The 23,370-nt window shown below is 40.2% G+C and overlaps 1 protein-coding gene across 1 annotated transcript in view; it reads left to right on the forward strand.

The window, feature by feature from the left end:
• The window catches only part of LOC140185706 (phosphatidylinositol 3,4,5-trisphosphate 3-phosphatase and dual-specificity protein phosphatase PTEN), a 132,451-nt gene that overhangs the window by 31,150 nt on the left and 77,931 nt on the right, over window positions 1-23,370 (forward strand). Inside the window, exon 2 of the mRNA XM_072239251.1 lies at window positions 13,629-13,713. Coding sequence (XP_072095352.1) covers window positions 13,629-13,713 — 85 coding nt within the window. The remainder of the gene's footprint in view (window positions 1-13,628; window positions 13,714-23,370) is intronic.

Below are 23,370 nucleotides of genomic sequence, written 5' to 3' on the forward strand. Positions count from 1 at the left end.
TTCATTGGTTAGGGGAGCAGACAGGAGGTATGTGGATGAAAACAAGATTTCTGTTTGGTATATTGCCTCCCATGTGCCACGGTTGGAGACATCTCGGATCAAGTCGATGGTATTCCTGAGGGGGAGGATGTACAGCCAGAGATCGTGATCCATGTCAAGAAAGCCAGAGCTTAGAACATAATTCAACATGTGCAATTATGATATTGTGGCTATTAGTGGAGACTTGATTACAGGAGGGGCAGGACTGACAGCTCAGTGTTCTAGGGTCCCATTGTTTTAGACATGATAGAGTGGGAGGTGGTATTACTAGTCAGGAAAAATGTCACAGCAGTTCTCAGGACAGACTGGAGGATTGTCTACTGAAGCTTCATGGTTGGAACTGAAGAGTAAGAAAGGGGTGTCCATATTAATAGGGTTTTATAGACCACTAAATAGTCTGTGGGATTTAGAGATGGAAATTTTTTCCTGACGATTGCATGAAAAATCAGGTTGAGAGCAGGTGATTTTAACTTTCTACATTGACTGAGACTCCCATACTGGTAAGGACTGGATGGGAGAGAGTTTGTTGAGTGTGTTCAGGAAAGTTTCCTTAATCAGTACATAGAGGTCCCAGCTATAGAGAGCGTGATACTGGATTTCCTGTTTGAGGAATGAAACAGGGCAGATGACAAGTGTATGTAGCGTAACACTTCATATCTAGTGATAATTTCATTGGTCTCTAGATTATTATGGAGAAGAATAGGACTAGTCCTCAGTTTGAGATTTTAAAATGAAATTGGTGTTAGAAAGGAACTGGCAAGTATGGTTTGCGATGTGTTGTTTTCTGGCAAAAGGATGCTTGGCAAATGGGAGGTCTTTACAAGTGAAATATTGAGAGTATTGAGTTTGTATGTTCCTGTTAGAATAAAAGGCATGGCTGACAAGTATAGGAACCTTGGTTTTTAAAGGGTATTGAGGCCCTGGTTAAGAAGGTGCACAGCAGGTGCAAGCAACATGGAACAAATGAGGTGCTTGAATATGATAAATACAAGAGAATATTTAAGAGGGAAACCAGGAGGGTTGAAAGAAGGCACAAGATTGCTGTGGCGGGCAATGTGAAGGAGAATCTTAAAGGCTTCTGCAGATATATTAAGAGCAAAGGGGTAGCAAGGGACAGGATTGATCCACCTTGAAGATCATTTCGTTGCATGGAAATGTAAGAGATGGAGATCTTAAATGGATTTTTTGCGTACATATTTACTCAGGAGAAAGACGAATATGGAACGGAGGCAAAACAGTTGTGAGGTTATGGACTCTATATTATTACAGAAGAGGAGGTGCTTGCTGTCTTGAGGCAAATTATGGTGGATAAATCCCAAGGGCCTGACGAGGTTTCCCCTCAGACCTTGGAGTCTAGTGCAGGAATTGCAGAGGCCTTGCCAGAGGTAGTTAAAATGTTTTTAACCACAGGTGAGGTGCTGGAGGTCTGGAGGATAGCTAATCTTGTTTAAGAAAGGTTCAAAGTGTAAGCCAGGAAATTTTATTTTATTTCATTTATTTAGAGGTACAGTATGGAACAGAGCCTTCCTGCACAGTGAGTCGTGCCACCCAACAACCCACTTAATTAACACTAGCTTAATCTCAGGACAATTTACAATGACCAGTTAACCTACTAACTGGTAGGTCTTTGGGCTATGGGTGGAAACTGGAGCACCCAGAGGAAACCCACACGGTTCTTGGGGAGAACGTACAAATTCCTTACGATGGTGCCGGAATTGAATTCTGAACTTTGGAATGCCCTGACCTATAATAGTGTCCCATTAATGTCTACACTACAGTGGTGCCCACAAACTGGTGAAACTGACATCAGTTGTGGGTAAATTGTTGGAAGGTATTTTAAGGGACAGGATATACTGTATAAGTATTAGGATAGACTGGGCCTGATTAGGGATAATCAATATGGCTTTGTGTTTGGCGAGTCATATCTAACCTTTCTCAGTTTTACAAGGTTACCACGAAAGGCAATGGACATTGTTTACATGAATAAACCAGAGAGTGGTAGTAGATGGTTGCCTCTCTGACTGGAGGTCTGTGACTAATGGTGTGTTACAGGGATTAGCTTTGGGTCCATTGCCAATCTATATCAGCGATTTGGATGATAATGTGGTAAACTGGATCAGCAAATTCGCGATGATACCAAGATTTGGCGGCGGGGGGGGGGGCGGGGGTGGTGGTGGTGTGGTATCTAGTGAACAGTGAGGAAGGCTATCAAAGCTTGTAGTGAGATCTGAACCAGCTGGAAAAATGTGATGAAAAAGGTTGATGGAATTTAATACAGATGAGTGTTAGGTGTTGCACTTTGGGAGGAGGATATATCAAGGGTAGGACTTGTACAATGAACTGCAGGGCACTGAAGAGTGCAGTATAACAGGTTATTCCTTGATAGTGGTGTCACAGGTAGATTTGGAGTGTCAAGAGAGCTTTTGGTGAATTGGCTTTCATTAACCTGATTATTGAGTTTAGGAGTTTGAATGTTATGATGAAATTATATAAGACCTTGGTGAGGTGAAATTTTTGTGTATTTCTCATCATCTATCTACAGAAAAGATGCAATATGACTGAAAAAGTACAGAAAAAATTTACAAGGATGATGCCAGGTTGAGTAGCGGAGTTACAGGGAAGGGATGAATAAGTTAGGACTTTACTCCCTGGTCTGTAGGAGAATGAGGGGACATTTGATAAAGGTATCACCTTAATGTGAACAGGCTTTTTCCACTGATACTTGAGCTAGAGGTCATAGGCTAAAGGTGGAAGGTGGGGTGGTGGGAAGTCCATGCCACAGTGGCATAACGGTTAGCATGGCATTATTACAGCTTATGGTATCAGAGTTTGGAGTTCAATTCTAGTGTCTGTTAGGAATTTGTGTATTCTTCCTGTAATTGCATGGGTTTCCTCCGGGTGCTCAATGTCCAAAAATGCACTGTTTGTCGATTAATTGATCATTATAAATTGTTCTGAATTTAGACTAAGTGTTAGTAGGTGGGTAGCTGGGTGGTGTGGCTTGTTGGGAAGGAAGGGCTGTTCCACCCCATTTCTCTAAATAAAATAAAATGTTTGGCAAGGCCTGGGGTGGGCTAAGGCTTGTTTATGTGTTGTAGTGCTCTGACTATATAGTTCTATTGCTGCTTCCCTGTGAAATAATGTGGCATAAAATCACTGGCTGGTTGCTTATTATTTTCATTGTAGTATAATAGTTTTCATAGATTTTTACTTTCAGAATAAAAACTCAGATATCAGCTAAAGTACTTAGGTTCACTGTAGGTGCAAGTAGGCTAAATTTTGATGTGAAGGAAATTCCAAGAAGTAGAGATCCAGCCGTTTGAGAACTTGCATAATTCTTGGGGCACAGGGAGAGTGGTGCGGTAAGAATTGTTGGTGAGTATTTGTTGTGTGCATTGTACTAGATGGGGCAAGTGTATGATCAGAAAGTAATTTAAGGTTGACAGTTTAAGGATGTGTATTAAATGAAGACGGGAGTGATGGTTAACCAGGACTTGATACAGAATGGATTTTAAAGGTGGTTATTCTGCAGACTTGTTTCAGATTGCTGAAGCTGGTTTCAAATAACTTGCTAATGTTTAAGTGCATAGGCCAGAGCTATAGAAAAGGCTGAGGATAACTGGGAGAAAGTAGAACAAAACTTGGAGAAAAAAATTACCTTGTATTTTAACAATGTTAATAATTTTTGCACTCCAAGTTTTGTGTGTTACAGGGATCTGTTCATTAACACAAACAACTCATGATGTTGCTCTGCAGTGGTTGTTTATAGCTCTTGGTGCTCTGAGAAGTTTTAAAGGAGGAAACGTTTTTCCATTAGGACAAATTTTCTTTAGGAGGATTCTGGATGGAGCAAAACATAATTGCTCTTTAAAATATTGGGTTTGTGTGGAAAACTGAGATTTTCTATATTCATTTCTCATCTATTCAAAGAGCATTGGTATTGTCTCAAAAACACATCTTTAAAGCTATTCTTGGAGCTCTGAACAATGTATCTAAACATTCAAATGATAAATTATGACTTTAATTTCAATCTTGTGGCTGCCCTAATGTCTTGTCCATTTATATGATCCCAAAGATCCCTTGAGTACAATTCATCTCGTCTCATGGATTAAATTTAGTCTTCCAGGCCTGAACCTCCTGGCCCTCTTAGATTTTGTTTTATTTTGTACTGAGTTGTTCCCACATGTTCCAGATATCTTCAGTCATAAGGCACAGAGAATGACAGACACTCAGCAAGTCAAGCAGAATCTGTGGGGAAAGAAGCTGGGTGAAGCTGTCAGTAACCTCCCAGATACTTTCATTTACTGATTTTGCAATATGGCAACCAGGTGCTATTCTGGTAGCAGCTACATTCAGTTCTAGTTTCTTAGCTGGCCCTTTTCCAAATCATGAATGCACAATGTAGTTTGTGTTCCATGTCTTATTGAAAGAAAGCTACACTGTTGGAAATCCTTTGGGTGAAATATTGCCTAGCCCACTTCTGTGAAAATGAAGTATTCCACAGTCAAAGTACTTGCATCACATTTCTTCCCTATTCTGATCATTGGTCTGAGCAACTGACTATCTTGACCTCCCTCCCCTTTCTAGATCTTTCTGTCTCTATCTCTGGAGATAGCTTATCTACTGATGTCTACTATAAGCCTACTGACTCTCACAACTATCTGGACTATTCCTGTTCTCACCCTGTCTCTTGCAAAAATGCCATCCCCTTCTCGCAATTCCTCCGTCTCTGCCACATCTGCTCTCAGGATGAGGCTTTTCATTCCAGGACAAAGGAGATTTCCTCTTTTTTTTTAAAAAGAAAGGGGCTTCCCTTCCTCCACCATCAACTCTGCTCTCAAACGCATCTCCCCCATTTCACGCACATCTGCTCTCACTCCATCCTCCCGTCACCCCACTAGGAATAGGGTTCCCCTGGTCCTCACCTACCACCCCACCAGCCTCCGGGTCCAACATATTATTCTCTGTAACTTCCGCCACCTCCAACGGGATCCCACCACTAAGCACATCTTTCCCTCCCCCCACCTCTCTGCTTTCCGCAAGGATCGCTCCCTACGCGACTCCCTTGTCCATTCGTTCCCCCCCCAATCCCTCCCCTCTGATCTCTCTCCTGGCACTTATCCTTGTAAGCAGAACAAGTGCTACACATGCCCTTACACTTCCTCCCTTACCACCATTCAGGGCCCCAGACAGTCCTTCCAGGTGAGGCAACACTTCACCTGTGAGTCGGCTGGGGTGATATACTGCGTCTGGTACTCCCGATGTGGCCTTCTATATATTGGCGAGACCCGACGCAGACTGGGAGATCGTTTTGCTGAACACCTACGCTCTGTCCGCCAGAGAAAGCAGGATCTCCCAGTGGCCACACATTTTAATTCCACATCCCATTCCCATTCTGATATGTCTATCCATGGCCTTCTCTACTGTAAAGATGAAGCCACACTTAGGCTGGAGGAACAACAGCTTATATTCCGTCTGGGTAGCCTCCAACCTGATGGCATGAACATTGACTTCTCTAACTTCCGCTGATGCCCCACCTTCTCCTCGTACCCCATCTGGTATTTATTGATATACACACATTCTTTCTTTCTTTCCCCCTCCCCCCCCTCTGGGTTCTCTTCTCTCTCTCTCTCCTCCCCCCCCCCCCCCCGTCTTTCTTCCCGGACCTCCTGTCCCATGATCCTCTCGTATCCCTTTTGCCAATCACCTGTCCAGCTCTTGGCTCCATCCCTCCCCCTCCTGTCTTCTATCATTTTGGACCTCCCCCTCCCCCTCCCATTTTCAAATCTCTTACTAGCTCTTCCTTCAGTTAGTCCTGACAAAGGGTCTCTGCCTGAAACGTCGACTGTACCTCTTCCTAGAGATACTGCCTGGCCTGCTGCATTCACCAGCAACTTCGATGTGTGTTGCTTGAATTTCCAGCTTCTGCAGAATTTCTCATGTTTATGTGAGACCATCTTGACCATGTCTGTATGCTTTTATGTATTGAGTTACTGCCACGTGATTGGCTGATTAGATGTTTCCATTAACAAACAGGTGTACCTAAAAGTGGCCACTGAGTGTATATGTCTTCTCATAGCCTGTACATGGAATAACATTGAGCTCATTCATATAAGTCATTAACATTGACTGCGGTAGCTTTTTTCTTTTAGCAAGTATGTTAGAACAAGGTTTACAGTTTAATTTAGTAGAGCTAAAATAACATACCATTTTTAGGCAGTAAATCTTTAGAGAAAAATATGAATTAATTTTGACTGTATATTTTAATCCTGTGGAGAATACAGCACTTTGATTCTTTAGGAGCATATGTGCATAATTAAGCCACGTGCTTCTGCTTCTGCTTCACTCCTCCCAAATTGCTCTGTTGTGCACCTTGTAGAAGATCATCACAATCTATAATTCTTTAATTATCATTTAATATGTACTAAACTTTCCCATTCTTTTAACAACTTTTTTAAAAAAAACTACCCAAAGGCAGTATAAATGATGCAAAATTCAAAGTTCTGTGTGTGACGGGGCTCAACATGAAGACGCAAGGGTACTTTCTACTTGGGTTACTGGTTCCTTAATAACTAATCGATTGGGATCAGCCTTGTTGCATGGGCCATTGGAGTTCCACCTAACAACCAGGGATCTACTTAAACGTTTCTGAAATTAGCATTTTGAAACTTTAATTTTTCCCCCAGCTTCTTTAAGTTGATAATTCAGCATGATGAGCCACTAAGAAATTTCAAATAAGTAGCATCCTTTGAAAATGGCCAGCAATGATGATTGTGTTGAAATTAAATTTGCCACTAAAGACTAATCAGGTTATTGAGGTGTTGGTCAAAAATAGAGGTTTGAAGAAGTCCCTTAAATATAATGGCACAGAGGTGTAGAAAAGCTAAAGGCAATTGCAGTTGAAAGTAAAATTGTCATGCTGGTAATAGAATAACTATGAGAAATATTAGAAAAGATTTAGAGGGTCAAAGTAGTACAGAAGTCTTCAATAGCTGTTAGAAGTTTGAGAAAGGTTGTGATATTCAGACTTTTAGACTGAGGATGAGGGTTTCAGAACTGAGGCATAGTCAGTGTGGGAGATGGTGCGGATCTGCTAGCACAGGCAGAGTAAGACTTAAGCATATGCCATGATCTGAAAGTACAAGTCCTGCGTCTCAGCATTAATAATTTGAATCAAAATAGATACAAAATTCCTACTTGAATCAGAATCAGGTTTAAAATCACTGGCATATGTTATGAAATTTGTTGTTTTGCAGCAGCAGTACATTGCAATACATAATGAAAACTATAAATTATAGGTAAATGTGAAAAAAAACAAATAAGTAGTGCAAAAAGAGAAGAATAAAAATAGTGAGGTAGTGTTCATGGTCATTGTCCATTCTGAAATCTGATGGTTTGGTGGGAGGAGGGTGAAGAAGTTGTTCCTGAAAGAACGTGTGTCTTCAGGCTCCTGTACCTCCTCGACAGTGGCGATGAGAAGAGGGCATGTCCTGACTGATGGGGGTTCTTCATGATGGATTCTGCCTTTTTGAGTCATCACTGTTTGAGGGTGTCCTTGGTGCTGGGGAGGCTGGTGCCCTATATGTGCTGGCAAAGCTTACAACTTTCTACACCTTTTTCTGATCCTATGCAGTGGTCTCTCCATACCAGATGATGATGCAACCATTTAGAATGCTCTCCATGGTAGATCTGTAGAAATCTGCGAGTGTCTTTTGGTGACAAACCAATTGTCCACAAACTCCTCATGAAATATAGTCATTGTTGCACCTTGTTTGTAATTGCATCAATATTTTGGGCCTAGGATACATTTAAAAAGGGCTCGAAGAATCATTGGAGACCTGAGACACCCCAACCACGAACTGTTCCAGCTACTACCATCCAGGAAACGGTACCACAGCATAAAAGCCAGGACCAGCAGGCTCCAGAATAGCTTCTTCCACCAGGCCAACAGACTGATTAATTCATGCTGACGCTACTGTATTTCTACGTTAAATTGTAGCTCTGACACCACTCAACCAACTAATCTATCTCACTCCTGTGTGCCTCTTCGTCACCACCTGAAGTTTTGCCAATGATAGTTGTGTTGGCAAATTTATAGATGGCATTTGAGCTGTGCCTAGCCACATAGTCATGGGTGTAGAGAGAGTAGAGCAGAGGGCTAAGCACACATCCTTGAAGTGCACCAGTGTTGATTGTCTGAGGAGATGTTATTTCTGATCTGCACAGGTTTTGGTCTCCAGTTGAGGAAGTTAAGGATCCAGTTGCAGAGGGTAGTACAGAAGCCCAGATTATGGAGCCTTTTGATTAGAACTGAGGGTATGATTGTGTTGAACACTGAGCTGGAGTCAATAAACATCAGCGTAACGTAGGTATCACAATTAGCCAGGTGCAGGTGATCCAAGGTCAAATGGCAAGCCAGTGAGATTGCATCTGCTGTAGACCTGTGTGATAGGCAAATTGTAGCGCGTCCAGGTCCTTGGGCAGAAGTTGACTGTAGCCATGATAAACCCCTCAGAGCACTTTATCACAGTGGATGTGAGTGCAATAGTTACTTTGACAGTTCACTTTGCTCTGATTGTCACCCTTTTTGAAGCAGGTGTGTAGCTCTGACTGAGAGATTGAAGATGGTTGTCACGGGTTTTCAGAGCCCCCAGCAGGTACACCATCAGGGCCTGACACTTTGCAAGGGTTCACCCTCTTAAAAGGTGTTCTGACGCCAGCCTCTGAGACATGGATCACAGGGTCACTAGATGCTGCAGGGATTCACACAGGTGCTTTATTCTCCCTTTCAAAGCATGCATGAAAGGTGTTGAGCTCATCTGGGAATGGAGCATCACAGCAAGCTTTGTAGGAAGTAATGACCTGCAAACCCTGCCAGAGCTGACGTGCATCTGATCTATCTCTAACTTGAACTGGCTTCACCCCTAATAAGCTGCCTTAGGTCTTACCTGGAGTACGTGTATAATTTCTGGATCACTGGTCTTGAATGCCACAGATCTAGTCCTCAGTAGACTACAAATCTCCTGATTGATTCATGGCTTTTGGGTTGTATGTGGAAAGCTAATGCATTTCCCTTAGTGGGATTAGATTTTGTCATTGTTTCAGTGGGACAAAACAACCTTGGCATACGCAAGTCTCTTCAATCAGCTTGTATTTTTTTCTTCTCGCTAGGCTGAGCTTTGAGATGTTTTATGTTTACTGTTATGCTTAATGCTCTAGCAGTTGCTTGGAGTGTCAATAAAGGCCTTGGCCAATGAATTAAGGGTGCATCAAAGAAAACAAAGGAAGGTTGCTGGTCTATCTGGTATGAATTTTGCAAAGGGACTGTGTGTCCTTGGCAATTATTTTTCAGGTCATGCTAACTGAAATTGATCTACATATTTTAGTTTGAGTTTAAAAACTGGATTCTTCAATTGTTACTAACTTACATGAGTTAGAAAGTAGCGTAGGCAATATGCATCCCTAAGTCCACTTAGCAATTCAAAAAGGTTATGATTAACCTTGGCTACCGATCTTCATATGAATCCCCAAAACCTTTCTGCAGTTTAGAAGTCAATTTATTCTGCTCTTGAATATAGTAAATGACTCTGTATCCACAGGTCCCCTCTGGTAGGGTGTTGCGAAAATTCACAGGTGTCTGAGGGAAGAAATTTTTCAAGTACATTTTATGTGGCTGACCAGTGATCTGAGACTAACTCCTCCAGTTGGAGGTCACCCCAGCAGGGAATAACATTCTTGCAGCATCAACGCTGTCAACCATCTTTACCTCAGAATCCTCAATATTTCAATACCATCACTTTGCAATCTATTAAGTTCAAAGTATAGGCCTAAGTCTCCATGTCATTACTCATAAGGAGCCCCTTATCCCAGGAATTTAATGAGCCTTTGCTGCACTCTCTAAAACAGGTTTATAAGTAAAATCAGACCTTTGTGCATTGCATTCAGTATGGTTTCACTGAAGTTCTGTAAGCAAACCTTGCTCACTTGCAGATTCCATCCTCTGCGCGCAAAAAAAAAAAATTAGGAAGAGAAATAGAATCTTTAATTGCAGTATCCTGTCACTCTATTTCAATGACACAGCTTTTCTTGTTTTCCTAAAGTGGTAACCTTACATTTACCTTCATTATATTCCATCTACTGCCTCTGTCAGCTTGTTTAACCTGTCCATATCTGTGACGCAGCTTACTTGCTAAAGTCTGCCAGTTTGCAAATGACCTGTTTACTTGCTGTTGTAGGATAAAGATTTGTGGCACCTTACAAATGTCTTCTTGAAAATTTAAGTATACGACATCTATTGCCTCTTTCATCCACCCTCCATATTATATGTTCAAATGTTTTCAGCATAATTTCCCTTTCATAAAGCCTTGGTGACTCTGCTCAGTCACATTGTGTGTTTAAAGTTCTGTTATCACTTCCTTCATTAATTGGTCTGTAACCCATTTTTGTCCATTGATTTCCTTTCCCTCCATGTAAGGTGAACTGGCTTTAAACTTTATTTTCTCTATCCTATTATCTTGACTAGAGGTGTTACATATGCCATTTTCCCATTATTTTGAACCTTGCTCATTTGAATATCCCAATTACTTGCTTAATTTGTCTTTCTTGAGTTTGGTAAATGAGCATATTGGTTAGCTTTGTTTCAATATTTCCCATCAAATAAATGTGTTGTGGAGTTTAAATGCAGTTTGTCTAAGTGGGTTAAAATATTAACATTGAATGAAATGACAATGGGAAATTCAAGGTAGCATCAAAATGGTCTCTTATTGCAGTCAGAATATCTGCATTTGTGTAGGGCCACCCCTCCCTCCCTCCCTCTGCTATTTGTCACTCCTCAGGTCTTGGACATTCTCTCTGCTGATGTCACTTGTGCAGAAATCCAGGACTTAATGAACTTCAATTGAAAAATTTTGAACTGTGAACTCCAACAGCTAAGAGTTGCTTGGAGTATGAATACCACTTTTGTGATTTATCTACTGTTAGGTGTAAAGTTTGTGATATTCCCACTGTGATTACTGACTGAACAATGTTTTCACTTATTTTGTGCATTGACTTCCTTTCCCTCCTATTAATTGGTAACTGACATATCTGACATAAAATTTCATATTACTTGTACCTCTTTGTATTTAATTTCATGGTGGTTCATTCTGATTCAGAAGTTACGCTTTTTGAGCTTTGGGAATATTGTACATTTCCAATAGAAAACTGTTGAAAGATTTTCTATGTGACCTCAAAATATTATTAAGTTTAATATTTTCTATTGAAAATGGTTTCCTTTTTCTGCTTTCAGTGAGGTTTCCAGGTCAAGAGATTGGTAACCAAATAGGTAGATAAATGTATTTACATAATATTTTGTTTAATGTTTTAAAATATTGCTAAACATCAGAAAGGATTAATGATATCTTTTGAAAATTTATTTTTTTTCACCCAGAAGTTGTTTTTTTAAAAATGTCCTGTTAAGAGATATTTCTCTTTCCCTTTTGATCACTTCTCTCTTTTCCTTGGTATTCTCTCACTCTTGGCTTGTTTTCCAATCTCTTCATTGAGCATGATCTTTTTTAACTGTGAAATCAAAGGAAAACTACAGTTGCTAAAGTGGACAAAGGCCAAGAAAGGTTATTTAAAATATTTATTTATTGCTAAGCAATTCATATTTAAATAAACTGCCTTTGCTCATCAGCTGCAAACAAACTTACCTTTGTGCCTCTCTGTCCCAGAAATGCAGTGGATATTTATCATTCACACGATATAGAATTTTAAAAAATAGCAGTGCATATTTAAGGTTTTATCATGAATCTGATAAATTTTACCTTTTAACTCCTTGTTGAAATTTACTTACCTAGTATCTCTGACTAGGAATGGAATTATTTGTCAAAATTTAATGTTGCAGCTAACATTTCCTAACAAATCAGGTTTGCAAAAGTTGCCTTCCTCGTACATGAGTTCTGCAGTTGCCAAAATTATTTTAAAGTTCCAGCTGATATTTGAAACCACTGCTGATATCTACTTTTTTCATAACTGGAAGGGCATTACTACATTACTCAGTATCTAGAGCAGGCCAGTTGTAGACACTTGATAAAGGAAAGGTAGTATCAGAGCCTGCAGTTTGTCTGCTCTAATTACCAAGTTGGCTACTATATCTCACAAACATGGCATTAAATGGCACAAATTTTGTTTGCTTTGTAAGTGTTTTGGATGCTGCAGGTGCTTTTATGGTTGTAAAATGTTGAAGGGTAGAATTGTGTCCTGGACTGTTGAACCTATGACATTTTGGTAAGGATGCTGGTGTGTGTGCAGCCAGAAATAATACAAGGTTATAGAGCATGGAAATAGGTCCTTGAACTCAGTGTCTGTGCTAAACCATCTAGCACCACACCTGGAGACCATAATGTTGAGTCTTGTTCCCTTTCCATGAAGAGATTTCCTCTGATCGCCTGATCTCCAGGTGACATTTCTGATATTCTGAGACTGTGACCTTCACATCTGGGTTCTAGCCATTAGGAGTATCAGCTTGTAGTATTGAGTCTGCCCAGCCTAGTTAGTTTTAAATGTTTCTGAAGTATCCTCTTATTCTTCAAAGTTCCCCTGAATATTTGCCTGACTGAGGTAATCTTTCCTTGTCCATTATTCCAGGTATCAGTTTAGTAAACATTCATTGCACTTGATAACTTATCAGTAATATTCTCCGTCACCTTGCGAGTACACATTTGGTTGATAAGTGTCTGGGTTGGAATAGTGATTCTTATGCTCAGGACAAAAGCTGCCAATTTCCAGTCGTCGTCCAGTTCTCCTGCTATTTTTGACATGTTGAGTTATGGTGAGGCCATGATCATCTACTTGGAATTCTGACTGCAGATGTTTGGAGGCAGTTATACCCTGCCCTTTACACAGGTGTGATCTGCTTGCCATTTGGTGAAATGTTCATAGATACAGAGTGATTTGTATAGTAATATTGTGGGAGTAGTTTATATCCCATCCATCCACCCAGATCTGACTTTTTTCACTTTCATATGGCTCCTTCAGTCCCCTAGAACTCTTAACCAATGAATTTTCATCCGATCAGTATGGTATATAAACTTTTAATTACTGTTTTCATAAGTCCATTTAACTAGAAATACATAGTATTCTTTTAATTGACATATAGAGGTGAATTGGTATTCAGAATGTACTGTACAACTTGAACATCTTGTTGGCACCTGATAAAGTTGTACATTTCTGGGGTAGAAGCAAGTGAAGTAGGAATTTTAAATATTAAGCTGTACTTTGTTGATACCTTGTTGGCCTACCACATTTTGTGAACTAATTTCTTCCAATTAAATGTAATTTTATTATATACACATGAATATATGGTTATAGTATTAATCCTGTTCTTTCATTCCTTGTGTTTAAATATATTTAACTAGCATTTGCAGTTACATCTCTTCCTATCCAAGAACAATGATCAGAAATCCAAATAAACCCAAGAGACAAATCTGTGTAAAGTGATAAATTCAGTCATTTGCTTTTTTAGTTTTTATATATAATTTTTTTTAATTTTGTAGTCCTTTTGAGCGTCTGTCACAAATATTATTGACCTTAACTGACATAATCAGATATTTATCCAAACATCATCGCCATGGGATTTCCAGCTGAGAGACTTGAAGGTGTCTACAGAAATAACATTGATGATGTAGTAAAGTAAGTACTTAAAGACGGAAGTCATTTTTCATTTTAATTTAGGAATTGTAAAAATTTCTTTCAAATTAAAGCATTAAGTTTTGTTACTTGAAATCATTGATAGCATTTTGGTACTCTTGATAGATAAAGAAATTTAAAAATTTAGATTGGGCTTGCATTAACCCTTTAGTGTCATGATTTGCATTTCATTTGCAGTTGTGGAAGGGAAAGGAAATTGTGATTAAATTAAATGGTTTGGTTGTATTTTCCAAGACCTGGCACATCTAATTTTTAAATGATCAATTCTTTTCATTTCTGAGAATGAATTTAAATTGCATATTTTTTGAAAAAGATATCAATGGAGACCTTGAACTCAATATGTTTAAATACAGTAGATGAGAGGATAATTTGATGATCTGAGGTTTTTAAGCGCGTTTTTTAAAAGTACTGATTGCAAATTATTATAAGATCTTGCATAGGACTAAATATTGCTTATGTAAGTCAGGTTTGTGAATCAGTAACTCAAAGCAAGGACTGGTGTAGGAAGTTTCCGCAAATTGCCCTGTAAAATTTCTCACTTTGAAGTGACAATGCTTGACTTTACCAAACAAAACTGATATATTGCTGTTCATATCCTTAAAAAAAAATAGAATTGCTGTGTGAGTGTAGAACTACACCACTGCCATTGCAGCTTATGTTCCTGATCTAGTATTTCACTTGGTTATCTAAGAATAGAATATTTTGAGTATTAATACAATGCAGTTTTTGTGCTGAGCTTTGCTGTAAGACAGCATAGTTACAATTCTAAATGTTTCATCACTTTCCTAAAGCATTTTTAAAGTTCATAAGCATTGCTTATATTCATTGAATCATTTGCTTTGGCAAGGCCTTCAGTTCTACCAAAGGGCATCTCATTTGATTGGTTGAAGCAAAACCTAAATTCATGGCAAGTGTGAAGGTTTTGCTATTATTTTCCAGATGGGAAGTGATGTGACTCCCATGTGCCACTCTGGACAATTTGCCCTGGAAATTGAAGTGCCAGCTTGGGTGGTTGTTGCAGCATTTTAGAGTATTGTTGTATGTGGGCTGAAGATATAGGGCTGAAAGATGTTGCTTTTTTTATTGCTTTTGACATGTTGCTCTGCAGTGAATTGTAATAATTTATGCACTACTAAAGCTGCAATAAAAATCAAACTTTGCTTTCTAAAGGAATGTCATATTCCTTTATGTTGTTATTTACTTTGTCTCTGACTGAAAGCTCTGTGTGATGTGCAGTTGTTGATTGCAAAAAGAAAATGCACCTCAAACTGTGAATTGGTTCTTCCCTCTACAAATGAGGAACTATAGTTGAAAGTTATCTATCTGAACAGTTATTATATAGTCAATATCAGAAGCTGACATAAAATATCTGACCTGGTATATTTTCTCTATAGAAGACATCAGCTACTTTCACTAGTTTGCTCATTTCCTGTAATCTTTAAAATCCCTCTTTTTTTTCAAAGATGCCAACTACCATTTTAGATGTTTTTGAACTTGTTTTAACCATATCCTGTAACTCAACATTACATGTATCCCCTAAGCATATTTTTATCACTTCCTTATTTATTCTACGCATAATCTAAAATTTTAAGGTTGCACCAGAAATGATCAATGTGGACATTTATTACAGCATCATGTAATCTTAGTGCTTTATAACATCACGCCTTTCCAGTTCTAAAGAATCACTGCCTCCTATCTTTGTTTTTAACCATGAAGAAAAATTTTTGTATAGATATTCCTGCTTGATGATTGCTACAAATAGTGAGCACCCATTGAAGAAATGCTTTCTTACATTGGTCTGATGTTGATTTTTATCAGTATATGTTTCTGTTTTGCAATTTTAATGGGAAATGTATCCCTTTGACCACCATCCATTCACCACCGAAACATTGCAGGAAAAAATTAACTGCTGACGGGACATCAACTGTCTCGACTTCACCGCACCTTGTTCCCATTCCAACCTTACTCCTTCCGAATGCTCTGCTCTCCACTCCCTCCGCACTAATCCTAACCTGACTATTAAACCCGCCTATAAGGGGGGTGCTGTTGTAGTCTGGTGCACTGACCTCTACCTTGCCGAGGCACAGCCACAACTCGCGGATACCTCCTCTTATTTACCCCTTGATCGTGACCCCACTAAGGAACACCAGGCCATTGTCTCCCACACCATCACCGACTTTATCTGCTCAGGGGATCTCCCATCCACTGCTCCCAACCTTATAGTTCCCACACCTCGCACTTCCCATTTCTACCTCCTACCCAAGATCCACAAACCTGCCTGTCCTGGCAGACCCACTGTCTCAGCTTGCTCCTGCCCCACTAAACTCATTTCTGCATACCTTGACACTGTTTTATCCCCCCTTGTTCAACCCCTTCCTACCTATGTTCGTGAGACTTCTCACGCTCTTAAACTTTTCGATGATCTTTAAGTTCCCTGGCCCCCACTGCTTTATCTTCACCATGGATGTCCAGTCCCTATATACTTCTATCCCCCACCAAGAAGGTCTCAAAGCTGTCCGCTACTTTTTGGATTCCAGACCTAATCAGTTCCCCTCTACCACCACTCTGCTCCGTCTCGCGGAATTAGTCCTTACTCTTAATAATTTCTCCTTTGGCTCCTCCCACTTCCTCCAAACTAAAGGTGTAGCTATGGGCACCCGCATGGGTCCGAGCTATATCTGCCTTTTTGTTGGGTTTGCGGAACAATCTATGTTCCAAACCTATTCTGGTATCTGTCCCCCACTTTTCCTTCGCTACATCGACGACTGCATTGGCGCTGCTTCCTGCACGCATGCTGAGCTCGTTGACTTTATTAACTTTGCCTTCAACTTTCACCCTGCCCTCAAGTTTACCTGGTCCATTTCCGACACCTCCCTCCCCTTTCTAGATCTTTCTGTCTCTATCTCTGGAGACAGCTTATCTACTGATGTCTACTATAAGCCCTACTGACTGTCACAGCGATCTGGACTATTCCTCTTCTCACCCTGTCGCTTGCAAAAATGCCATCCCCTTCTCGCAATTCCTCCATCTCTGCTGCATCTGCTCTCAGGATGAGGCTTTTCATTCCAGGACGAGGGAGATGTCCTCCTTTTTTTAAAGAAACGGGCTTCCCTTCATCCACCATCAACTCTGCTCTCAAACGCATCTCCTCCATTTCACACACATCTGCTCTCACTCCATCCCCTCGCCACCCCACTAGGAATAGGGTTCCCCTGGTCCTCGCCTCCGGGTCCAACATATTATTCTCCGTAACTTCCGCCACCTCCAACGGGATCCCACCACTAAGCACATCTTTCCCTCCCCCCACCTCTCTGCTTTCCGCAAGGATCGCTCCCTACGCGACTCCCTTGTTCATTCGTTCCCCCCCCCCCATCCCTCCCCTCTGATCTCCCTCCTGGCACTTATCCTTGTAAGCAGAACAAGTGCTACACATGCCCTTACACTTCCTCCCTTACCACCATTCAGGGCCCCAGACAGTCCTTCCAGGTGAGGCAACACTTCACCTGTGAGTCGGCTGGGGTGATATACTGCGTCTGGTGCTCCCGATGTGGCCTTCTATATATTGGCGAGACCCGACGCAGACTGGGAGATCGTTTTGCTGAACACCTACGCTCTGTCCGCCAGAGAAAGCAGGATCTCCCAGTGGCCACACATTTTAATTCCACATCCCATTCCCATTCTGATATGTCCATCCATGGCCTCCTCTACTGTAAAGATGAAGCCACACTCAGGTTGGAGGAACAACAGCTTATATTCCTTCTGGGTAGCCTCGAACCTGATGGCATGAACGTTGACTTCTTTAACTTCCCCTAATGGCCCACCTCCCCCTGGTACCCCATCCGGTATTTATTTATATACACACATTCTTTCTCTCTCTCTCCTTTTTCTCCCTCTGTCCCTCTGACTGTACCCCTTGCCCATCCTCTGGGTTCTTCTCTCTCCCCCCCCCCCCCTTCCTTCTCCCTGGGCCTCCTGTCCCATGATCCTCTCATATCCCTTTTGCCAATCACCTGTCCAGCTCTTGGCTCCATCCCTCCCCCTCCTGTCTTCTCCTATCATTTTGGATCTCCCCCTCCCCCTCCAACTTTCAAATCTCTTACCAACTCTTCTTTCAGTTAGTCCTGACAAAGGGTCTCGGCCTGAAATGTCGACTGCACCTCTTCCTACAGATGCTGCCTGGCCTGCTGCGTTCACCAGCAACTTTGATGTGTGTTGCAGGAAAAAATAGTGTTGCTCGCTATTTCTTACCTTTTTCTTTTTCACTTTTTGTTGTGTTAGTTTTTAAATTTTTTTTGCTTTACATTTTTGTTCTGGGAAAGGTTTATACTTGAAAATCAACTATTGTTTCCCTCAGATCTTGCCTGAGATACTTAATTTTTTTTTGCTTATGATTTTGCATCTCAATTCAAGACTTACTTGAATTTTTGTTTTTCTCTACCACCAAGACCACTGTAGATCAGTTTCCTACCCCTCTGCTAACAGACTGCAAGACATGAGTGGTTGCCTTCGTTTGGTCTGCAATTAAATTGCAGAACTTCGCTGTTATAAGATTAAAGTTTTGAAAGCAATGAAAGGAGAGGCAGAAAGATCTGAGTGAAGATTATAGTAACTGGCTGTAGTTACTGCTAAATCAAGGTGCTATTCAACAAAGCAGATACTATCCCTGCTGTATTTTCACATGTGTAGTATACAAGTTTAAAGTAATCATGCTAAATTTTTAAGATATGGACTTCGTGAAATAGAAAAGGTTAATCTGTGCCAGTAGTTTACATTACTGAGTTGGATGATCAGCCATGATCATAATAAATGGCGGTGCAGGCTCGAAGGGCTGAATGGCCTACTCCTGCACCTATTTTCTATGTTTCTATGTTTCTATTGCCATTATCACGTGCCATTAGTGTACTGCGGGGATAAACAAATCGGGGGAAAGAAATGTTGAGAAAAGTCAGAAAATGAAGATTGCTAAATTGGAGTAGGTTTTCAAGCAGGAGTGAAGTCGATACTTAAACAGTTAAAGAGGCAATTTTATGCAATGATATGAGAAATTGTGGGTGGTTAGTAATAAGTGAACTAAACCTGTCATAGGAGTACAAGATTTACTCAGTTTGGATGTATTTTAGAATTCAGAAAAATAGATATTGTTCACATGAAAGCAAATCATGTGTAATTCAGTTAGTCATTTGAATATTTCCAGTCACCAGAGATTATGTACGTCTCAGTAGAGCTATTTTTATTTTATAAAGTAGTGACAACGACCATGAAATTCAAGGAGGTGGGATATACTCCAATTGCCTTAGATTCCTTTTGCAAATACCATAAAATAACTGCTACAGCTGTTAATCATTTTCATTGTTTTTAATTCCAAAATGACTTGGTTTATTATGTTGTCTAAAGTGAGACTAAATTAATCTTTTGGTAATTATCCTTTTGCCTGGAGAGAACAATGTAGATTAAAAAAAAAACTGCTTTCAAGTGCAGATATTAGTTAACCTTTCAGTTGGAATATTGTGACTTTGTACTCCCTCAATTAGCCATAATAAAGAGCTAAATCTATGTTTTACTTTGTGAATAGAGTTAACTACTTTGCCAATTGAACACAAACAGTAACTTTGTCCCTTGTTTTTTTTCTCTCCAGGGCTGGGTCATTGATTTATGCAGTGGGTGGCTGTATACACTTTTGTGGTGTTAGTAAAATTGATGTTAAAATGTTATGTTTGAATGATAGGAGACACTCCTATCTTGAGATTTGCTCAATTCAGAAGAAATTTTCATTTAATTTGCTATGTTCCTCCGGACTAAATTTTAATCATGCAGTGTAGGTTTTCTAGAGTTTTTGAAACTTGGCTAAAAGAGTGCCTCATTCCATACCATTGTATCTGAGAACTAGGTTTTGCCAACAATCTTTGGTGATGGTTGCACCTTTAATGCTGGAAAGTGACAATTTATGGAGCATGATTGAATACTGTGAGCTGAGAATTTTATTTAATGTTAAAAGTGCAAGAGTACAGCTGTTGACTAATATTGAATGCTTTTATTCATGATACATTTTGTATAATTGACTTTTTATGCTGTAAGAAATAGAATATGGATGCAGTTTACCAAAGAAACAATTGCACATAACATTTCTAGTTTTTTTTAAGTTAGTTCACTGATTTGTTTTCCAAAGGATCAAAGGCACATGCAACATGATCACAGTAGATGTAGCGAGTGAGCTATTGTAGTGTCTGGGCCCCTTTTCATTGAGTAGTGTAAGAAGGATTTCTGCCAAAGACAGGAGGCACTGGAGAAGTGGGATGAATAACATGTGCAAGACCAAACCATTAAATATGGTTTGATGTGAGCCTAATTAGTAGAGATCTGAAAGGCCATCAATCAAGTGTGTACAACACTCACAACATGCTGGATGAACTCAGCAGGTCGGGCAGCATCCGTGGAAATGATCAATTAACGTTTCGGGCCGGAACCCTTCATCAGGACTGAAGAGGGAAGGGGCAGAGGCCCTATAAAGAAGGTGGGGGGAGGGTGGGAAGGAGAAGGCTGGAAGGTTCCATGTGAAAAACTAGTAAGGGGAAAGATAAAGGGGTGGGGGAGGGGATAGGCAGGAAAGGTGAAGAAGGAATAGGGGAAAACAAAATGGGTAGTAGAAGGAGGCGGAACCATAAGGGAGGTAGTAGGCAGCTGGGGGAGGGGGCAGAGTGACACTGGGATGGGGAAGGGAGGGAGAGGGAATTACCAGAAGTTGGAGAATTCAATGTTCATACCCAGGGGCTGGAGACTACCCAGACAGTATATGAGGTGTTGCTCCTCCAACCTGAGTTTAGCCTCATCACGGCAGTAGAAGAGGCCATGTATGGACATATCCAATGGGAATGTGAAGCAAAGTTGAAGTGGGTGGCAACCGGGAGATCCTGTTTGTTGTGGCGGACGGAGGGGAGCTGCTCGACAAAGCGGTCCCCCAATCTGTGTCGGGTGTCACTGATGTAGGAGAGGCTGCACAGGGAGCACCGGATGCAATAGATGACCTCAACAGACTCACAAGTGAAGTGTTGCTTCACCTGGAAGGAATTTTTGGGGCCCTGAATGGTGGCAAGAGAGGAGGTGTAGGGACAGGTGTACTGTTGACTATTGTTCACCAAGATAGTAATAGAAATGAAGACACTCTGCTTTTGTATCCTTGACTTTGATGAGGAAGATTTGAAAAATAGCCTAGTTGTCACAATCAAAAGCTCTTGATCTTGTGTTGTTAGATTCAGATTTGACTGGTTTCAGCTCAAGTTGGGTATACTTAGCAAGTGAATAAGTCACCAATGCACATTATTCAGGTTAGTATATAACACGAGTTGACTGAAACAACAGCAGTAATGTGAAATTATACACCTAAAATTGTCACTACTTTTTTTTTTAAGTAGTTTTGTACTTTTTCACTGGTTGTGCATGCATGTGCTTGTGTATATATCAATAAACTCAACTTTAAAAAAAAAAAAATTTCTAGGGCTGAAATATATTTGGAGGGGTAGGTAAAAATGTAACCAATTGATATCTGCTAAATTCAGCTGATAGAAGTTGCTCTAGATGTAGCACTTGAATTTCCATAGTATTTTAAGTTGGAGAATTGCTTTTTACTTCCAGGGATGTTGCTGAGGATTCTTTAACTACTGATAATTCATTAGTGGTAGACTAAATTATCCTTTAAGCAGGCTATTAGGGCATTGATACCCCCTGCCCATTTATTTAATTTGGCATGTGAAATTTGTTTGTTTCTCTTCATGCTTCACATTTGTTGGTGAGTACAGTCCTTACGATATATTGGAGTTGTAATTTTGCCAGGATATGGGGTGACCAGCAAAGCATGCCTAGTGTTGCTTGGAGTGGAGTTGTGTAGCCAGTATGGAACAATTTTATGCCAGTTTTCAGTTACTGGTTTAGTTAAGGGACATTGTAAAATTAACAGGCTAACATTTCAGAATATGCATCTTTTAATTATGTAACATCTAAATAAAAACTCAGAATTATCAGTTCAACAACTCTAGGGATTGTAAACATGGGGCTACCATGTGTATATGATTGCATATTTAAGGGTCATTAAAAATAAAACTAAATTCCCGATTGTAGCATAATAAGTTCCAATATCTTGTAAAGTTCATGGCTCATTAGTTAACTTTATTTTAACAAATTATGCATGGGGATGGTAAAGAGTGAAAAGCTGAGGGGGGGGCAGGAATTGACAGATTCAGAGAATTGGGCATTTTTTTAAAGACAATGTCATGGTGTGTTCAGGATAAATATATTCCATTTAAATATGCAAATGAGTGTGGGGCACTGGATGAATAATAAAGATAAAATGAATTTTAAACTGTATGCATGTAAGTGACAAAGTAGAGCTACTTGGACTTGATATTTCAATCCCTGTGGTAAGTTGGCACTCTCGATGTTGGCAGTGGGTTTGGAGTGGTGACAAGGAGGGAGGGTAGGTACGTCATCGAGGTCATCAGGTGGGCACCCTCCTTCTTTGACGTTTCATTGATAAGCCCACTACATCTCCAGAGGGCTCAACGGTGCTACCTGGTGTCCCAGATACACCCCGCTCAGTTCCATACCCTCCCGTCTTCATCTTGCAGCCCAGTTGTTGTCTTTCCTTTTAATCCAAATCCAATCGCTGCTTTCTTCTGTTGTGTTTGACAAGGACTCGATTGCTTGTTGGAGAGAGTGACCCCTCACCCCCATCTTCCTCAATAGACTGGTCATAGATGTAGCAATGAATCCCCTGCATCCCACCTCTACAGGGGAAATCTTGGTCTTCCAGCTATTCTGGACAGCTTCAGCTAGTTCAGAGTACTTGGTCTTTTTCTCTCATATGCTTCTTCGACACCATTTTCCCATGGTACTGTCAATTCCACAACATATGCCAGCTTGGTTGTTGTGGACCACAGGACCATGTCTGGCTGGAGTGTTGTAGCTGCAAGGGAGTGAGAGTGGATGATTAAGGATAGTGTACTGAGTTTAAGAAAGGGATTTTAAAGGAATTGTAAGATAGAATGTGAAACTTGTGCAAACAGAAATTAACTATTTCACAAACACGTAAGTAATTAAAATAGGATGATTAAAAATGGTACAGCATGTCTTGGTCCTTGGTTTATGAAAACGGGCAATAAGGAAATAGCTACAATGCAAGATATACTACAGTAGTTGACATTAGAAAGGAAGGAACTACTAAACAGACCAATTTGATAGAAAATCCTGGGTGCATTGAATTACAGCTTCAATTATCAAACCAAACGAGGGAAGAGGGGAGAGGGCTTAAACCAATATATGAAAATTCAGTCAATAAGATTTTTTAAAAAAAAAGCAAATGATTTTCAAGCAGTAGATATAATTCCCTAATCATGAAGCAAATACTGTGATGTCAGACATCTGGCTTAAAAATTATTTTTATATATAAAATATGGAGCTGTAAGGAGAAAACTAGGGTTAACATTTTGGTTCTGTAATTTGATCAGACCTGGGAAAAGTATGAGGGTTATAAATACTTTCAAATGTATTCACTTAGTTGTATTCACTTAGTTGTATGTCTCACCCTCTGATGCTGACTGACCTGCTGAGTACTGCTGGTATAATGTGATTTTATTTCTATTATGTTAC

Source organism: Mobula birostris, chromosome 21 (genome assembly GCF_030028105.1).
Source record: "Mobula birostris isolate sMobBir1 chromosome 21, sMobBir1.hap1, whole genome shotgun sequence".
Classification (NCBI taxonomy): Eukaryota; Metazoa; Chordata; class Chondrichthyes; order Myliobatiformes; family Myliobatidae; genus Mobula; species Mobula birostris.